At 37.4% G+C, this 16,373-nt stretch overlaps 1 protein-coding gene across 5 annotated transcripts; it reads right to left on the reverse strand.

The window, feature by feature from the left end:
* Positions 1 to 386: 386 nt before the first annotated feature.
* Positions 387 to 14,312, reverse strand: LOC111344605 (REST corepressor 1). Of its 5 annotated transcripts, XM_088745152.1 has the most exons (17): positions 14,048 to 14,312; positions 13,027 to 13,062; positions 12,491 to 12,550; positions 10,823 to 10,909; positions 10,162 to 10,214; positions 9,914 to 9,992; positions 8,548 to 8,630; positions 8,184 to 8,305; positions 7,481 to 7,538; positions 6,889 to 6,942; positions 6,280 to 6,395; positions 5,803 to 5,947; positions 4,649 to 4,828; positions 4,104 to 4,161; positions 2,892 to 3,161; positions 2,287 to 2,450; positions 387 to 1,567 (listed from the first exon to the last, which is right to left on the reverse strand). In XM_088745152.1, exons 1-17 carry the CDS (start codon positions 14,055 to 14,057, stop codon positions 1,397 to 1,399), a joined length of 1,746 nt encoding a protein of 581 aa, XP_088601278.1. In that variant the 5' UTR covers positions 14,058 to 14,312; the 3' UTR covers positions 387 to 1,396. The 5 variants fall into 5 exon arrangements, with proteins under 5 accessions (XP_088601278.1, XP_088601277.1, XP_088601275.1 ...); XM_088745151.1 differs by lacking the exons at positions 13,027 to 13,062; positions 14,048 to 14,312 and adding an exon at positions 12,651 to 12,987 and having other exon boundaries at positions 5,824 to 5,890; XM_088745149.1 differs by lacking the exons at positions 13,027 to 13,062; positions 14,048 to 14,312 and adding an exon at positions 12,651 to 12,987 and having other exon boundaries at positions 5,824 to 5,947.
* Positions 14,313 to 16,373: the final 2,061 nt, after the last annotated feature.

Genomic DNA, 16,373 nt, shown 5'->3' on the forward strand with positions numbered 1-16,373 from the left:
GTCAGTCGAGTCCAGTTCGTGTAAACCAATTGTCCCCAATTAGCTTGTACCTGCAAAACTTAGTACATTTGACACAAGGTTATTCATTTATTCTTCAGCAGATTACTCAGTGTCACCATGATGCTATTGGCGGTAAAACTGAAGTAGCCTAGATTAGTCGCGATTGGTCAGTTCCGATCACCCGGTAAAGTTAGGTCATTCTGTCCAGTCAATTGTGGAAGAAGTCGTTCATAGGTTGCCAGTAAGGAGGGACGTCTGTTCCAAGTTAGTGCGCACGTGTATACGTGTGACCGCTGCACGAACTACCTTTTAAAGAAATAAATCCTAAGGATTTTAAATCAGTAATACTCTTGGGAACTATTCCAGGAAAAGACTCTAGGCAAAAATTATACAAGGTACTATTTATTTCAAGCTGTACAAGGTGTTTTAACTCAACAGTCTGTTGATAAGTCGCCTCACTGTGGAAAGCGAAAGAGAAGAATCCTGTTCTTTAAAGCTACTCCAATAGTCAAAAAAGCACAAAACTTTATCACAATTTACAAAACAAGTATCACGGGTTTGTCCTCAGTTCTCCAACGGAGACAACACGAAACCCAAAGAGAACTATTGAAGTGTTTTTAGGACACAGAGAAATCCCATCGGCTCACGAAATTTAATCAAACGCAAGCAAGAGGTGGGTCACATGGATAAGATTGTGAGAACAGGGAGAAAACTGGAATTTCAATTCACTCTGAGCCCAGTTTAGTCTTGACATATCGAGGAATTTTCGCGATTTCCCGAGCTCCGAGTAATTGGACTGCTTTTACTTCAAGATGAGATTAGTTCCTTGGGATATTTTCTTCGTTCTTATCGCCGTTTCAGCTGTTTCAATCAAAAGGCGTTCTTCGGGAGGGCTTTTGGAAGTATGGCCTTTGGAACTGATAGAGCAATTTTCAATTGAGTGTTGAAAGTAATCCAGAACTGGTTTGGTTTTGCGTTGCTTCTCTGTCCGATTGGTCCACCAAGACTCGCGCCACTTTTTCGACCAATCAGATTTAAACAAAAACCAAACGCTGCTTGGCCACCGCGTTTTTCCTGCGCTTCAGGCTTCAGTTTGCTTATGATTCTTCGAGTTCTCATTGGCTCCTGGTGTCTTTCCCTTGCCATGACTGACTATTTTGATCGATTTGGTTTTGGTTTTCTAACACTCAATCGAAGAGCGCTGTGAACGGTTTCCATCTACATGTAAACACTCGATTGCATATCATTACAACAAACTTCAACACTCCTACACTGCAATTCAATCAGTTACATAAAACAGGAATTGAACTTAAAAACCCAACTGTTTTTCAGCAGAAAAATATATACTTTCACCTAACTAGTACGGATTCAAATTCCCTACATTCAAACTTAAGTATCACATGCCAGAGCGTGTCTGCCGCAAGGGAGGGGTACCAGAGGCACTATGCGGCGATTCAGATCTACCAACAGGACCACCGAGGGGTTTTTGATCCATCATTTGTTGAATTAAATGAGGATGAGCTGGCGGGGACTGCCGCATCATCGGGTTTGCTTGGGGATGAAGTGGCTGAAATGGTAAGTAAATAAAAATTAATGCAAATAGAAAGAAAAATTAAAATTCATTTTAAAAAATAGGTAGGTTTAAAAAAAGTGAAACATTAGAACCAAAACAGGAACAAAATGCCTTTCTGACCAAAGTTATTACAAGGACACCCTCGCATGCATACAGATCTCCAAACTCAATTATTATTCAAACTTTGAGTCACACAAACCCTGCATGTACACCTAATGCGGCCACTTGTAAATTAGTAGGCGTCGTTTTCAAGGTTTATATTATTACTTTTCTCTTGCTCCTATGAGCAATACGCGGACATGCCACAAGCACTCCTAGCTTCAATCAATTTTCTGCTGAGGAGGGGTCCTTGCATCAGATCTCATAAAGCAGTTGAAATTAGTCTGTTGTCCTGATGTTCCACAGTGTACATCTACTTGCCAAAGCTAAATCGCTTTCAAAGGTCTTAACAGCTCTCCGAGTCTGAAAAGCGTGGTCGCCTGCGTAGCTGTCGGATCCGTCCCAAACCTCTCGCGGCTTCGATACGGGTTATCATATTTTCACTAAGCTTTATGCTTTGAAGCGCAAAACAAAAGAAAAGAAAAAGAAAGCTAGCAGGCAGTTATTTTTTCAGTTTTCACAGTTTTCCAAACACAACTTCAACCTTCCTCTCCCCCCCCCCCCCCAAAAAAAATATAATATGTTATGAGCATAAAGACGATCTCAAACTTTACCTGCGGACGTATGGGTGGGACCATTGGTTTTATCAGTGGAGGTGGGCCTTGCAGGCCACCCTGACTAGTTCGTGGGACTGCAACCTGTGGTTGTAATGGGGGAGGATGACGCTGAGCTTGTGATCCTGACGGCTTTAGAAGAGGCGGCGGCTGACTGGAGAGTCCTGGAATAGAAAACAAAGCACACGTATTGCTTTAATGTGTAGAGCACATTTCCATTGGGTAAAGTGAAAGCAAAACCAAATTAATAGCACCAGTCTAGCAGAGGAAAGGCTTACGTCACAGGGAGCCGATGAGAACTCAAAGTAAAAGGGATAAGTTTTCTGATCCAATCCCAGAAGTCCAACCAATCGTACCTTGGCCAATCGCGTTTGTCAGAGCATAAGGCAGCCTTTTTCATTGCCTCTGATATATTTCCCTTTTCTCTAACTGGCTGGTATGACTAGTAATTCTAGCTACGTGGATATCGAAATTTCCTGCATCATAATTTGCACTAAGAACCAATGGAATCAAAGTTACATATGGCCTCCACAACTAGAAGTTTTTAAGCAAACATTTTTCAATATTAATTGATAATTGCACAGAAGACGACGAAAACAGTTTACCCTGGTTGGGAATGGATGGGGATGACCTGTCCGGTTGACTGGGTGATGAATTTCCGCTGCTTCCTGGAGATCCCGACATATGCAGCACCTGCAAGTCGTCGTCTTTTCTATCGCTGCTTGTAATCCCTTGTTCCGCTTCATACTCTTCCAGAACCTGTTGAAGGTTAAACCGTCTTCGGTAGTTGACGAAAAAATTTCGGCACTGGCTGACACTCTTATTGCCCAAGACTTCAGCCATGGCTTGGAAGTCTTTCCCATAGCGTCTGACGGCTGTACAGAAAGTACAAAAACATCAACTCTCCTCAAAGCAACCACACTTAAATTTGATATAAAGCCTTCATCCCAGTTTTCAACTGGAGCAATCCTTATCACACTAACGAAACGCAGCAACCGTCGTTGGATTTTGTCACTCGACGAAAATCGAATTTCCTAACGCCTACCTTCTACTGCAAGCACAAACTACTTGTTGAGAATATGATACTTTCCCCACTTCCCTTCACAGTTAACCGTTTAACTCCCAGAAGTGATTAACATGTAACTTCTCCTTATAATATCCATCATTATTATATAGATACTGATGAAATACCAGGATTTCTCCTTTTACTAAAAAATCATATCTTCACCGCGCGCAGTGAAGATACTACTTTTATCTTTCACGTGTGAGGATATTGGTGTGGCCATGGTTACCAACATAATTACCCAATTGCTGTTTCGAAAATGAATAAAAAAGTTGTCTTTTATGTGGAAATTTCATCAGTATCTATATAATAAACAGAACATTAAATAGCCGCTTGGGGATACGAATTTTATCTTCCTGTGCTGAAAGTACCTCTCACTCGTTCGCTGCGCTCATTCCGTAGAGATACTTTCAGCACTCGAAGATAAAATTCGTATCCCCGCGCGGCCATGTAACATCCTCTATTTATCCAACACACAGGTAATGAAAATATTCAAACTTATCAGATCTACTGTGGGTTGTTATCTTGATCTGACACCAAATTTTCGTAATTAACTTACAAGGAAATAAGGAGATGCTAGAGTGGAGAATAAACGATCAGATCTTGGGAGTTTAAATGTTAATTCAAGCAGAAGAAGGGGAAGAAAAATTCGAGTTCCTGTTGTTATTAACCCCTGTGACATTATCGTGTGGTGATGAAACGTCCACCAGCCTCCGACTGAGGCTGAATAACGAGGAATTAGTGTAAAACTTACATTGCACGGCTAGGAGAAGCTCATCGTTCGACCATCTGGCGTTATTCTTGTTATTTTGCTAAAAAAGTTGAAGAAGGTAAATCAAACAAAATAGCAACGAAAAAAGAATTTCACGACAAGAAAAACGTTTATAACGTTATCGTGTATAATGCAATGAATAGTGCAAAAAACATGTACACGTAGCATATGAGCATATTTACCTTTAGCATGATATTGAAATGATGGGATATATATATATTTTTTTTAAATCATGAGGTGTGAACTGGCGTCCCAGACAAGACACTGTGATGGTATGGTAAAGCTTTTCAGCTCTGGATATTGTTTGCAACAATTTAAATCACAGTGTATTTAAACGACTGTGAATACATAAATAAAATATATCTCAACCCCTATCCAACCGGTACTACTGCTTATGTAGAGTTCATAACTGCCATGACCCTTTCTCATTTATGTTTATCTTATCTAATAAGCAACACATTGTTTTTTTTTTTTTTTTGCTAAATCTAAAATACAATTATCTACCTACCATAATTTACCCTACTTACATCGCCGGGTCTCATGGTTTCTACACCACTATCCAGCTGGTACTTGTGTTGACTTATAGACTGCTTGTTTGCCTGGATCTGTCTCTTGAGGTTTACAATTTCCACCTCTAACGGTCGCACATGGGTGTCACCATGGGTACCAGACACAGACACCAGGTACTCTTGTGACAAAACCATTCCCTAGAATGATCATGTACATAATTCATAATCAGATTCCTCTCTGGTTGACCTTGCTCCCAATGTGTGGGTTCATAGCTCAGTGGGTGCATGTATTGGTGTTCAAATAGAGTCCGAGAGTCACTGCTTCGAATCTTTTCAAAACCCGAAATTTTTTTTCGAAGCTGCTTTTCTTGCAATTGCCAAACAAAATTCAGCTCACCCAAGGGATCATTGCTTTACTTGAGAATCCACAATAATTCATTGAGAACATGTGCCACAAACAAATTTGATCAAAAAAAATTCCAATTGACATCTATTCTCACTTCCAAGATCACAATAGTAATTCCTCTTGCCGTCTGCCATACAATTCCTATGATGTTCCTTAAGAGAATTTGGTATTAGATCAACAATTCTCAGCACTTGTTGGATCGGTATTGCATTGGTATTTTAAGGAGAAATTCTGTCTTGGCCACCACTCATGAAAGTAAAAAATGAGCTTTTTTCTACAAGGTTCCAAAGTACATTCTATTTAAAAAAAGTTTTCATTGAAGTTTGTTCTTGGGAGGAGATGATTTAATACAATTTTTTGCGCATTTTGGATTACTTTTCTGGTTTCTCCAAAGTTTTAACTAACGCATAGTCATGCAAACACTCAGGTGTCAATGGTTAATTTGTGAAGTTCTTGTTAGTTTGCTTTAAAGAAGGTGCAGCAATTATATGCTTGTGTTTACAGTATAGATGAAAGAAGGAAACGCTTGAAGGGGGGCAGTTTGCTTGTTTTTATGCAAAATTAATGAAATCATCAAGGTTTTAGCTGTTTGGTAGTCAACGAAAATGCACTTTTAACCCAGAATTACACTGCACAGTTACTGAGGACAGAATAGAGGAGCATGAAATGAAAGACAAAACAAAAACACAAAAATCCTTGCAGAAAAGAGTTTGCCATGGCCCAGAAAAGGCAACTTTAAATGCTGTTGCATTTGCAATGATCCAACCTTAGGAGCTTTTCTCTTTACTTTGTTTCCTCGGTGGCCAGTTCTTGTCTCTCTCCCTTCGTGCCTTGGTCTCAGAGTCCCTGTTCTCCTGTAAAATGAGGCCAGACTGAGAGTTGGTTCTGCCAAATTGTGTTGTACTTTTTTACTAATGATATAAAAGCAAAGGATTATTTTCACAATTTGTTAGTTTTGTGTTAGTACAGTCGGGTGCTTTTTTAAACCATTCCACTCCCATTACTGTATGCCAAACAACTGTAACGATGTTACTTCAGAGAATCTGAGATTGGATTGACCAATAGTTCCCTGATTGATATTTGTCTTAATTCTCATCAGTTGTCTGGTTGATATTGCACTGAATTGTAAGGAGAAATCATGTTTTGGTCCCTCACGGGAGTTACAGGGTTAAAGCAGGTGTGTGTTATATGTTAACATGAGTCCCTTTTTTTTTTTAGTTCCATGAACATTGAAATAAAATACCTTAAGAACTGATAACATGCGCTGCACATGTTCCCCTTCTGAGTGGCATGAAGTTGAGTAGTTTGTGTACGGCAATTTGTACAAGAACCAGAAATGTTTGTTGCTGTTGGTGCTCCCTATATCAAAAGAGAAAATTACTTAATCACACATTAGTGTACTAATAATAACAATACAAGTGACAATGGTAACGAAAGCAAAACCCAATAAAACTACACGTAGTTACATGTTGCCATGAAGCTGATGTTTGTTTGTTAGTGCAAAACTTGTACCACTGTAGTCAGTACTTTTAAATGCCAGTAATTCAAATTGAAAAAAAAATGTACTTAATTATTTTTAGCAATATGTTATAACTCTTAAATTGAACTCACAAGTTGTTCTGTGCAAACTGCTGATTACAACACAACTGAGCAATGCAACATTGTTGCAAAGTTGCATGCAGTTGATGCAATTGGAGTAATCAAAATTTAACCATCCCAGCTGTTTACAAACCAGTTCTGTTCGCTCAGTGCACAGTACAAGAAGGATACCAGTGTACAGAATAATGATTTAATAATTATCATATGCACAGGATGACCCGTAATGTAAAGTCAAAATTGAAAATGTACATACAATAGGCTGCTTGTTCATGATCTTTGGTTTGCTCTGACCATTTGCTTGCCTTGTCTATTAGGAAAAAAAAAACATTAATTAATACATGTCTAGTTTAAAGCAGCCAAAGCCAGAGATCTATTAAAAATTATTGAACAGCTGAAAAACAAACTCTTTATCGCCATTTGCTCTAATGAGGGGCTAATGCTCAAAACATGAGTTGATAATTTACATAACATTATCAACTCATTTGATTAAACCAAATTACCTTGTAGTACTCCCACCAACACAGCACCACAGTTTCTTTAGAAACTTACCCACTGACAGACCTTAGCCACCAGACAGGAATAACCAAAGCAAAGAGCGATGGGAATAAGGATCCCAGTCAAAGTTAATTGAAGGTAAAGTCATTAAACAGCTGCCTTAACACTTCTACATAGCATTGCACAGGTACCACACTCATAGAAGTGCAACCAAAAAATAAACATGCACACAGACACAAACAAAAAAAATCAAATGCACACATTACCATTCACATTAAAGGAAAAAAGGACATGGCCATAGCTCTAAGAAAATGAAATGACTGCAATAGTATCATTTTTGAAGGTAGTACCTCTTTTTCTGGCTCAAAGTCACTGTCACTAGAGTCACTGTTATCACTCTCAGGGTCACTGTTGGAAAATGAAAAGTTGTGAGAAAAAGTTGAGTTAGCAAATCTTTCTCGTAAGATTTCTTCCTGCTTTTACCAAACAGACAAAAACTTAAAAGTGCTAAGAGATTTTGGGCTTCTGTTATTAAAAAAGTTTGGTAGAATTACTCCTAACAACAGAGATGTAATCACTGTTTGCTCAAAGATTAAGTCAAACCAAACTACCATTATCAGAATCAACCCTTCAACCTCAAAAAATAATGAAAATGTAACTTCTCCTTGTAACTCCAACAAGTTTCCCTGCAGACAGGTTATGAACTACCAGCTAAAGGGTGTTATTTAGGAATAAGACCAAATTCTCCCATATGATTTACAAGGAAAACTATGGCAGTTGGTATGGAGAATTACTAATTGGATCCTGGGAGTTAAAAGGTAACCCCAGATAAGCTAAGTAAAATGGCTGCAATAAAAATTATGATAACTTGGAAGTCTTTCAAGAAGTAAATTGAAAGAAAATAAAGTATTTTTTTTTAATCATCATATACTTATTTTCCTATTTTGAAAATTTCCACAAGTAAGAGTCATTCAAAGCCTGAACCAGGTCCCTCTCTATCTCTCCGTTTCCTCTCTGACCCCTCATTTCCTCAATTTATTATGAGTGACTTACTTGATGGGTTCCTTTTGAACAGCCATCTTCTTGGCTTGCCGATCAATCAAACTGGTTCGGCTTCTAGTTTTTTTCCAGGAGTAGTAATATTTCACCAGTGTGGCCACTGATTTGTCAGGCAACTAAGAGATCAAAACAAGACAAAAACAATGATTCACATTCCTGGTATTACTTGATAAAAATGTCACAACTGTTTACAAGAGTTACCATTTATTGTTCCACAATTGTGCAAATTGTATTTGGCAACAGTACAAACCAAGGCAAAGAGATTCATGTCCTAATAGTGTCAAGTTGCCACTATTACACATAAACTATGAAAATACACAGGTGTACATGACTTTGTATGGCTATGCCTTATACTCACAATTTGTTGAATCCTCTTAAAGCTTTTACCATGGGAACTATAAGCTTGTTCAAACAGGATTTTATCTTCCATGCTCCATTCATCTGGATAATGGTAATCAAAAATTATAATTAAGCAAAACAAAGGAAACAAATTTCAATTATATATATCAACAGCTATGATCGCATTGGTTTTGATAGCCTATAACTGACGAAAAAAAACCTTGAACATGCAACTCATAATTTAGGGCACGACACTGTCTACTAATTTTTCTAAACAAAGTGGTTTGGTGTCATATATTGCATAGTTATTGTAGTTTGAAATGTATTGTTTTTTCTTTGAGAAAATCAAATTTATGATCATTCATGATTATAATGGAGGAATGCATGGTAAAAAGACCTCAGAGAATTCTGGTAGACTGCCACATTCTCACTATAATTTGTCTGATGTTCTCTTTCAGGATACAGGTAACATTTGATATTGCACAGTTCACTTGGGCATTCATCCAAACACCCTTTTAGTGACTAAAGAATCTCTACTAAGCTGTTAAACTGTACACCTACACAAATCCTTGGTGACATTTTACTAAAAATGTAGCTTCCATTGCGTGCATACCATTGAGCTAACCGCCTCCCTGTTAGCTCAATGGATAGAGCGCTGAACTGTTGTGCGGGAGGTCGAGGGTTTGAGCCCTGGCCGGACCAACACTCAGAGTCTTAAAATAATTGAGAAGAATTTGCTACCTTTCTATAACATCAAGAAATGGTTAGATATTCTAGTCTTCTCGGATAGGTACAAATAAATGGAAGTCCCATCTCCAGCAGGGTTGGGGTAGGAGACGTTAATTTCCCACACACGAGATTACGGTGTGATGGATGTCCTCCCCTAGGGTGGGATGTGTGGGTCTACTAGGCCCGCAGTGATTGGCGCAAGCTGTTGCAGTGTCCCTGCCCGTCGGCGAATCTTATAAATCATAAATCCTAACTCATAAATCATACATTTTGACCTAAACATCCAGGAAATCTACCATGTGCTCGTTGAAGAAGAACTAGTCGTATCTGTAGTGGCATGCTTTGCTACTGTAAAATTGTTGTTGTTGTTGTTGTTGTTGGACACCCTAAACTCGAAACAGTCAGTCAGTTTTATTGTTATTCATGTTCACTGTAATTTCGCTCCCTTAGGTGTAGTTTCTGTTTGTAGAAAACCTGCCTTACTGTTAACGACTTCACCGAGTGTGACTAGACCCGGATGGGTTAGTGTGAATGGAACACAAGGTCCATGTGAGGCACCACCCCTCCCCCCAATGAACTGGTTCAATTATGGAAACATTTGTGAATTGTCATTGGAATCCCTGTAAATAAATGGTTGAGTTTAATTCGGACCATACCTGGGAATGGTGTAAAGTTAGCCAAGTCAGTCAGAGATTTATCTAAATTATGCTTGTGCCAAAACAGCATTCCAAGAGCCTTAGGTAAAAAAAACAAAAAAGAATTATCAGAAAAAAAAAGAGAAAACAAGAATCAAAGAGGCCAACAGATCATTACAAGTAATCTAAAAACTCAGCAATAAGTACAGAAAGTAAAGATAAATTTAATTAAAGTAAAAAAGAGTGTATTTACCACATTACTACATTACCTGTTCAACATTGTACCCATGCTTGTCTTTAGCTACTGTTACATAATCATCCACTGAAAAAGTGAACAGAAAAACTTCAAACAAACATTTAGTGAGAAATTTGTACTAACATGTAAAGACAACAATTCCAGATGAAGAATCAAGTGGGCAACTGTTTGAAACTCGTGTACCTCACACATTACAAACATGGACAAGTGTACAAGTATATGTGTAAACATGAGAAAATAAATATTATTACCAGTACATGATTAAAAAAAAATACTGTTATAAGCAAGATCGATCATATTACTCTACATCATCTATACCATCACTACAAAAAAGTTCTGCAGTGAAATAATTCTTTCCAGCCTTAAAAACACCTCTGGTACTTTTGAATGTAATAACAATGAAAATTGCTGATGAAGTAATTGTCAATGCAATCATTTTTGCTAGTGGCTTGCTGTAAGAATTGCTGCTGTAATAACAAAAGTTTATCTCAAACAATTTTATTGAGTGAAATTGAATCACTTGAATGTTTGCCTGAAGTTGAAGAATTTTACTATCAGAGAACTTATAATGGGTTTTGGTTGACTGAAAAATTATTAATGTTGGTTTACACAAGAAAAATAACAAAAAAAGTTGACCATTTGGTGGTAGGTTATGTAGAATGTATTATACTTACATTTTGAATTTGGAATATCTTCAACTGGGGCCCAAACAAGAAGTGCATTATGGCGGAGAGCCGAATCGTGTTTAGCTTCCTCCTTGTCTAAATTTAGAACAAATTTCAAAAAAAAGAAAACAAATTAATTGGTCATTAAGATTTCACTAGTACAATGTATGTTGGAATTCTGGTGAATCCTTAAAAAAAGCCTTTGGGGGAGGGAGGATAATATTATAAGGGAAACACTCTAGTCTCTTCAAGCTATGGAAACTGGGATGAGCTTGGACTGGATGGGTCACTAGCTCTGGTACAGACTTTTCCATCTACCTATTTAATTCATGTAGCTCTAAATTATAAAACAAATAAAAATGTATTTCAGTTCACACAATTAACACTTCTTTCCTTCAAAAATTAGAAACAATTTTTGTATCAACCTTCTATCGTAAACACAAAGTTTGGTACACTTACTACCTCCCCTATCCCTCCCCCCAACATGTCGTAGTGCTGTCAGGAGATTTTCTAGCTGCCAGGTGCAATGAAGAAATAATATCATTTTTCTGGTTAGATAGAGCATGAATTTAAGATATTTTTTGTGGCATTTTTGCTTACATCTCAAACTAGTTGGGGGGGGGGGTGGGGGGGCTTACAGCACACATTTCTAAAACTGTGCAAAACCCAACTCATTCTCAAGCAAGATAAACAGGTTTACAAAGGTACAATATACACCTGTAGGTACTACATGTGAGGACAGAGTGCATAGTTTGAACTATTTTCAATCAATTAGAAGTCATTCATGAATTGATCTAATGGTACCTAAGACAAAATATGGGATTTAATGCAAGTTATGCAACAAACACCCTTTGCCTCACAAAACCAGCTGCACTATAAAACACAGACTGGTTTAAACCAACTATAAATAATTCATGGTGAAAAGAAACATCAAAATTTGAATGTTGGTAACAGAGCCAGGGTACAAAAACATTTTTTTGACAATCTAACAACAGAGGAACTAAAATTTTGGCATCTTGAGAGTGTTAACCAGCGAAAAAAGAGCTCTGGTTAAAAAAAACGGTGTTTTGAAAAGCTTTTCCCAAAAATTCGATTCCCATCCATCCATCTCCTCGTTGTCTGAACATCAAAGTAATTTTCTTGACTTTGTCTTAAAGTAGGAGTTTTGTGGGAGGTTTAAACGACAAATTGTCAATGATTATCTTAGTTTACAATTGAAAGATGCAAATGAGGAATTTATCAAACCGGAAACTCAATCTAACCAAGAAAAAATCACGAAATTCTCAACACTAAGTACTTCATGAATTTTCAGTGCGACATAGTAACGCGAAACGCCTTTCAAAGTTTCCAGTTTTAATTGCCTAAAACAAGCTGCACAAAATACAGTTCATCGATAAGTTAGAGAAAAAACGCTTCAGTCACAAATGCGTTGAAATGCGGTGGAGAATACATCAAAAGTCTTAGACAATTTACGAAAGAAACCATCAAAGTAAAGTTAAAATTTGTGCAAGTTACAGGTCGGCTTGACGGTGAAGTAATAATTTCTCATATTTCAAAGAATATCTCTCCTCAGGTGGACGAATAGTGACCCAGTTTAACAAAATTTTAATGGATCATTTTCTGCCTTTCACAGCCAGAAATGTCCATCATCATTTAACGTAAACACGGGAAACTTACTTTCGGTAACGAGCTCTGGTATGGAAGCTTGGTACTCTTCACCAACTCTCATCCCGGGCTCTGCGAACACAAACATTTGAGAACAATTCATAGGGGTTTACGATTTCCAGTAAGAAGTTGCACTTCTCCCGGGAAAAAATTATGGTACTGATTCTCTAACCGTGGTATTCCCCGTCACTATCGCTTTCTATCTTAGACACGTGTTGGTTGTTGTCATTACGCATCTCCTCTCCTTTCTTCCCATCCACTCGCGAATGTGCCATGATTGAAGTTCGCGTCTCCGAAGCCATTGAACCCGTCTGAATGCTTCAAATCACGTCAGTATACTTAATAAAGTTATTTTCCGCCGCTTACGGCCTCAAGAGACGAAACACATGGAAAATTAAAAGAAAAATTAGGAGGTTTTCCCACTTTTCCGACACGAAAGACGAAGCGAAGCCGACGTAAAACAGCACCAAATCACGTGATATGTTTTCACATTAACATATGATAATGTATTCATGACAATAGGAATAAATTATATAAGAGTGCGTTACCTTTGTAAGAATGTCCATTTCCATTTTCCCTTTTATCTGTTCAGAAGAAAAGAACTAAAGATCTTGATTTGATACAGAGTAGCAAAGTGAAGGACCAATGAAAAAATCTCAAAACGGTCATTTAACTTTCATTAAGTTAGAATCATTTAAAATGAGATTAGTATCCGAAATAACAATATCTTATTTTAGTTTTTTTATCCCGATGAGTGATTCTGGTGATTAGATCATGTCCACTCCTGGTATACCAGTTGCCTAGCGCCACAAATCAACCACATGGCTTTGAATTTTTACATCTGTCTGACAGAGTTTATCGCGGGCAGCAGTTTTCGTCACTATGTCGTCTGCACAGATTAACCAAAATTTGATAAAAGCGTGACTATATTTATATATCAAGTTAGCGGTATATATTCCTCAGCAATCGTTGAAATACTATCTAAGGAACTTCGAGAATATTTACACTACTGAATAATTCATAAATTGAGGATGTCTTGTGTAAGAAATCAAGCAATAAAACGCCTGTAAACTCATGAGAAAAAAACCAGATGCCTTATTTGATGGAATTTTTGAATAAAGAAGCTCGCAAACTGAGAGTTTCTGATATTTTCCTTTCCTGCTCGTTCGATAACAAATTGACCGGAAATGAGAAGGGAAAATATTTTCCACAATCACAGAATATATTTTAACGGTGCTTTCTGAGTAAAGAGGTACATCTGATCGCGCGTTGGATCGAATACTAAAGCCAAGAAAAGGAGGTCTTTGTTTCGAGCTAGGAACCAAGTATTTGTTTCGCACCGACCTATAGACAACAGACGGTCAGAACTGGCAAGTCACGAATTTTTCAACATTTCGTTTGGTAAAGATTTGAAGCGAAAAGTGGTCGAGAACGTCATTTTAAGTGAATATCGGGGTTGAAGAAATTAATGCGAACCGAGTAATGCACTGATAAGGGTAGCAGAATAATAGATTTGTAAAATGATGTAGGATTGGACTACTAAGTTGTTAACAATGACTATTTACTCACGGCCTTTCATATTTTCTCCCGGAAAATTTCGCCAACCCGCTGCTATGACGTCTGACGCGTAGAAATCTTTGCCTCGCTGCCTCGGAATAGCTTCTCCTCGAGTTTCGCAAAGTTCGGCCGAAAATCTACGCTAACAGGTAACCAGCCGCTCTTGAATCATATTTATAAGTCATATATTTTCTGTCCACATGTCTGTATGTATGTTAATTTCTCGTGGTATTCAAGAGCAGTCAAGCGTGAAAAATTATCACGTGTTGAATTTGCATGTGAACTTGCTGATTGGCGGACAACAATTCCGTGGAGATCTTTGCGACGAGGCCGACAGGTTTTCGATGCGGAAACGAACGCAGGCAAATTTTATCTCATATTTCCTTGTAGTGGAGTCATTGGAGAGATCAATCCTCTAGTTGTTTAGCATATATTTGATAGTCTGTGATGATAAGTGCCAAGTCACAATCTGAATCTTCAAATTTTCATCTTGGACCTTTTATTACAAATGGGAAATGAAAAATGGGACTGAATGGAAAAAAAGAAGTAAGCAATACGATCATGGTAGCATTAAGACTCAGAGTTGATTGATGTTGTTATAATCTACATCTACATATACATTTATTAGTCTTGAAAAGGGGGGCCATCACGCAAGACAAAATCGCATAATGGTTTCAAAACTCATTTGTTTTGTTTCAGTTTCAAAAAGCATTTCTTTAAGTGGACCAGTCAAGTTGTTAATGTACCGGCTGCGTCGTGTGTGCGCTCCTGATACAAAAACATCTCGTGCGGAGAGGGTCACACATTTGGCCGGTGATTTCTTGCCCTCCAGCTCTTTTTGAAAGAGAGCGTGTAAACACGCAAAAAATTAAACCCACGCAACAGAGTCCAGGGACACGTGTTACAAGAGTTTTTACTATCGCGCTTGATCTTGGGAAAGACGCTCTTGATATTCAAGCGTGTAAGATGACCACTTGACGATCGCACGTCAGTGAAAGAATCTCGTCACTAGTAGAGAAGGGGAGACGGCGAAAAGCTTTCGGGAAATCCTTTCATACACGCATTCGTAGGAAAATAAGAGATTTGCTTTACAAGCTATATATATAATCTTCAGAGTCGAGGGTTCGCGTGTAGTCCCTGAATAAATTGGGGGAAAACATTCTGACGCCACCGCCCATGGCGATAGTGTTTTTGACATTTTGACGCGAGCATAATTTGTAACAAAGTGATGGTTGATAATCTTTCTTGGGGGTGGCAAAGAAGGGGTTCCAATCACACATCAAGCTGAATTTTTTCTATTAAATTACGCTCCACGGAACTAAATACTGTAAGAAGCTGATACTGTAAGATCTCTACCCTTCGGATGTATTACTATAATAATAATAATAATAATAATAATAATAATAATAATAATGAATAATGAATAATAATAATAATAATAATGAATAATAATAATAATAATGAATAATAATAATAATAATGAATAATAATAATAATAAATAAAATAATAATAATAATATAATAATAATCGTAATAATAATAATAAATTATAATAATAATATTATTATAATAATAAATAATAATAATAATATAATAATAAAAGTCTTTATTCCATCATAAGATAAAACTACATATCTTATGTTACAATGAATTTGGAAAAACTACAGAAATCTACATACATATTATGAATTAAAAAGTATGTCATTACAATAAATGGAGCTTAAATATCAACCTATTTACAAAGGTGTTCATAAAGCGCTGTGTATTAATTTTCGGGCGCGCGCAGCCTTTTTTCCTAAGATTGTGTACATATGTCTTTTGGACAGGAATGATGTCTTTCAGGGGGTGGCAATCCGTTGATTTTAGTTTCTTCAAAATGTTTCGGTCTTGTTTGTTTAAAAGGTTCTTGACAAAAACTGGAAATGAGATAAAACCGCGTTTATGACATCGGTCTAAAAAATTTTGTAAAACCGTCAGATCGGACTCAGATGCCCCATAGACTGAAAGAGCATAGCTAAAATTAGCCAAAACAATGGATACAAAAAGATGATCAATCTCTGCCTGAGAGTAATGTTCCTTTCTCAATGTTCGTAGGACGTGTAAACACTTGTTTGCTTTGACAAGCTTAGTTCTTACATGCTCATCAAATTTTCCGTCACTCTGTAAAGTTACTCCTAGTAAAACGAAGCTATTACATTGAGGAATATTATTAATTGGAGAGTAGAGTACATTATGATTTTTCTTTCTAACAACCAGCTCTTCACATTTGCAAGGGTTGCAGACCATTCTATTGTCTTTACACCATGTTAAGAACTGTCCTACTAAGTCGGCAGACGGG

Source organism: Stylophora pistillata, chromosome 14, assembly GCF_964205215.1.
Source record: "Stylophora pistillata chromosome 14, jaStyPist1.2, whole genome shotgun sequence".
In the NCBI taxonomy this organism is placed as follows: domain Eukaryota; kingdom Metazoa; phylum Cnidaria; class Anthozoa; order Scleractinia; family Pocilloporidae; genus Stylophora; species Stylophora pistillata.

Coding starts and splice junctions, on each gene's coding strand:
- LOC111344605 (XM_088745148.1), bottom strand. CDS start 12,780: ATGGCTTCGGAGACGCGAACTTCAATCATGGCACATTCGCGAGTGGAT. Junction 5,948..6,279: donor GCATGTTATCAGTTCTTAAG/GTATTTTATTTC, acceptor TTATATCATTAG/TAAAAAAGTACAACACAATT. Junction 2,451..2,891: donor CCCATCCATTCCCAACCAGG/GTAAACTGTTTT, acceptor TTTCTATTCCAG/GACTCTCCAGTCAGCCGCCG.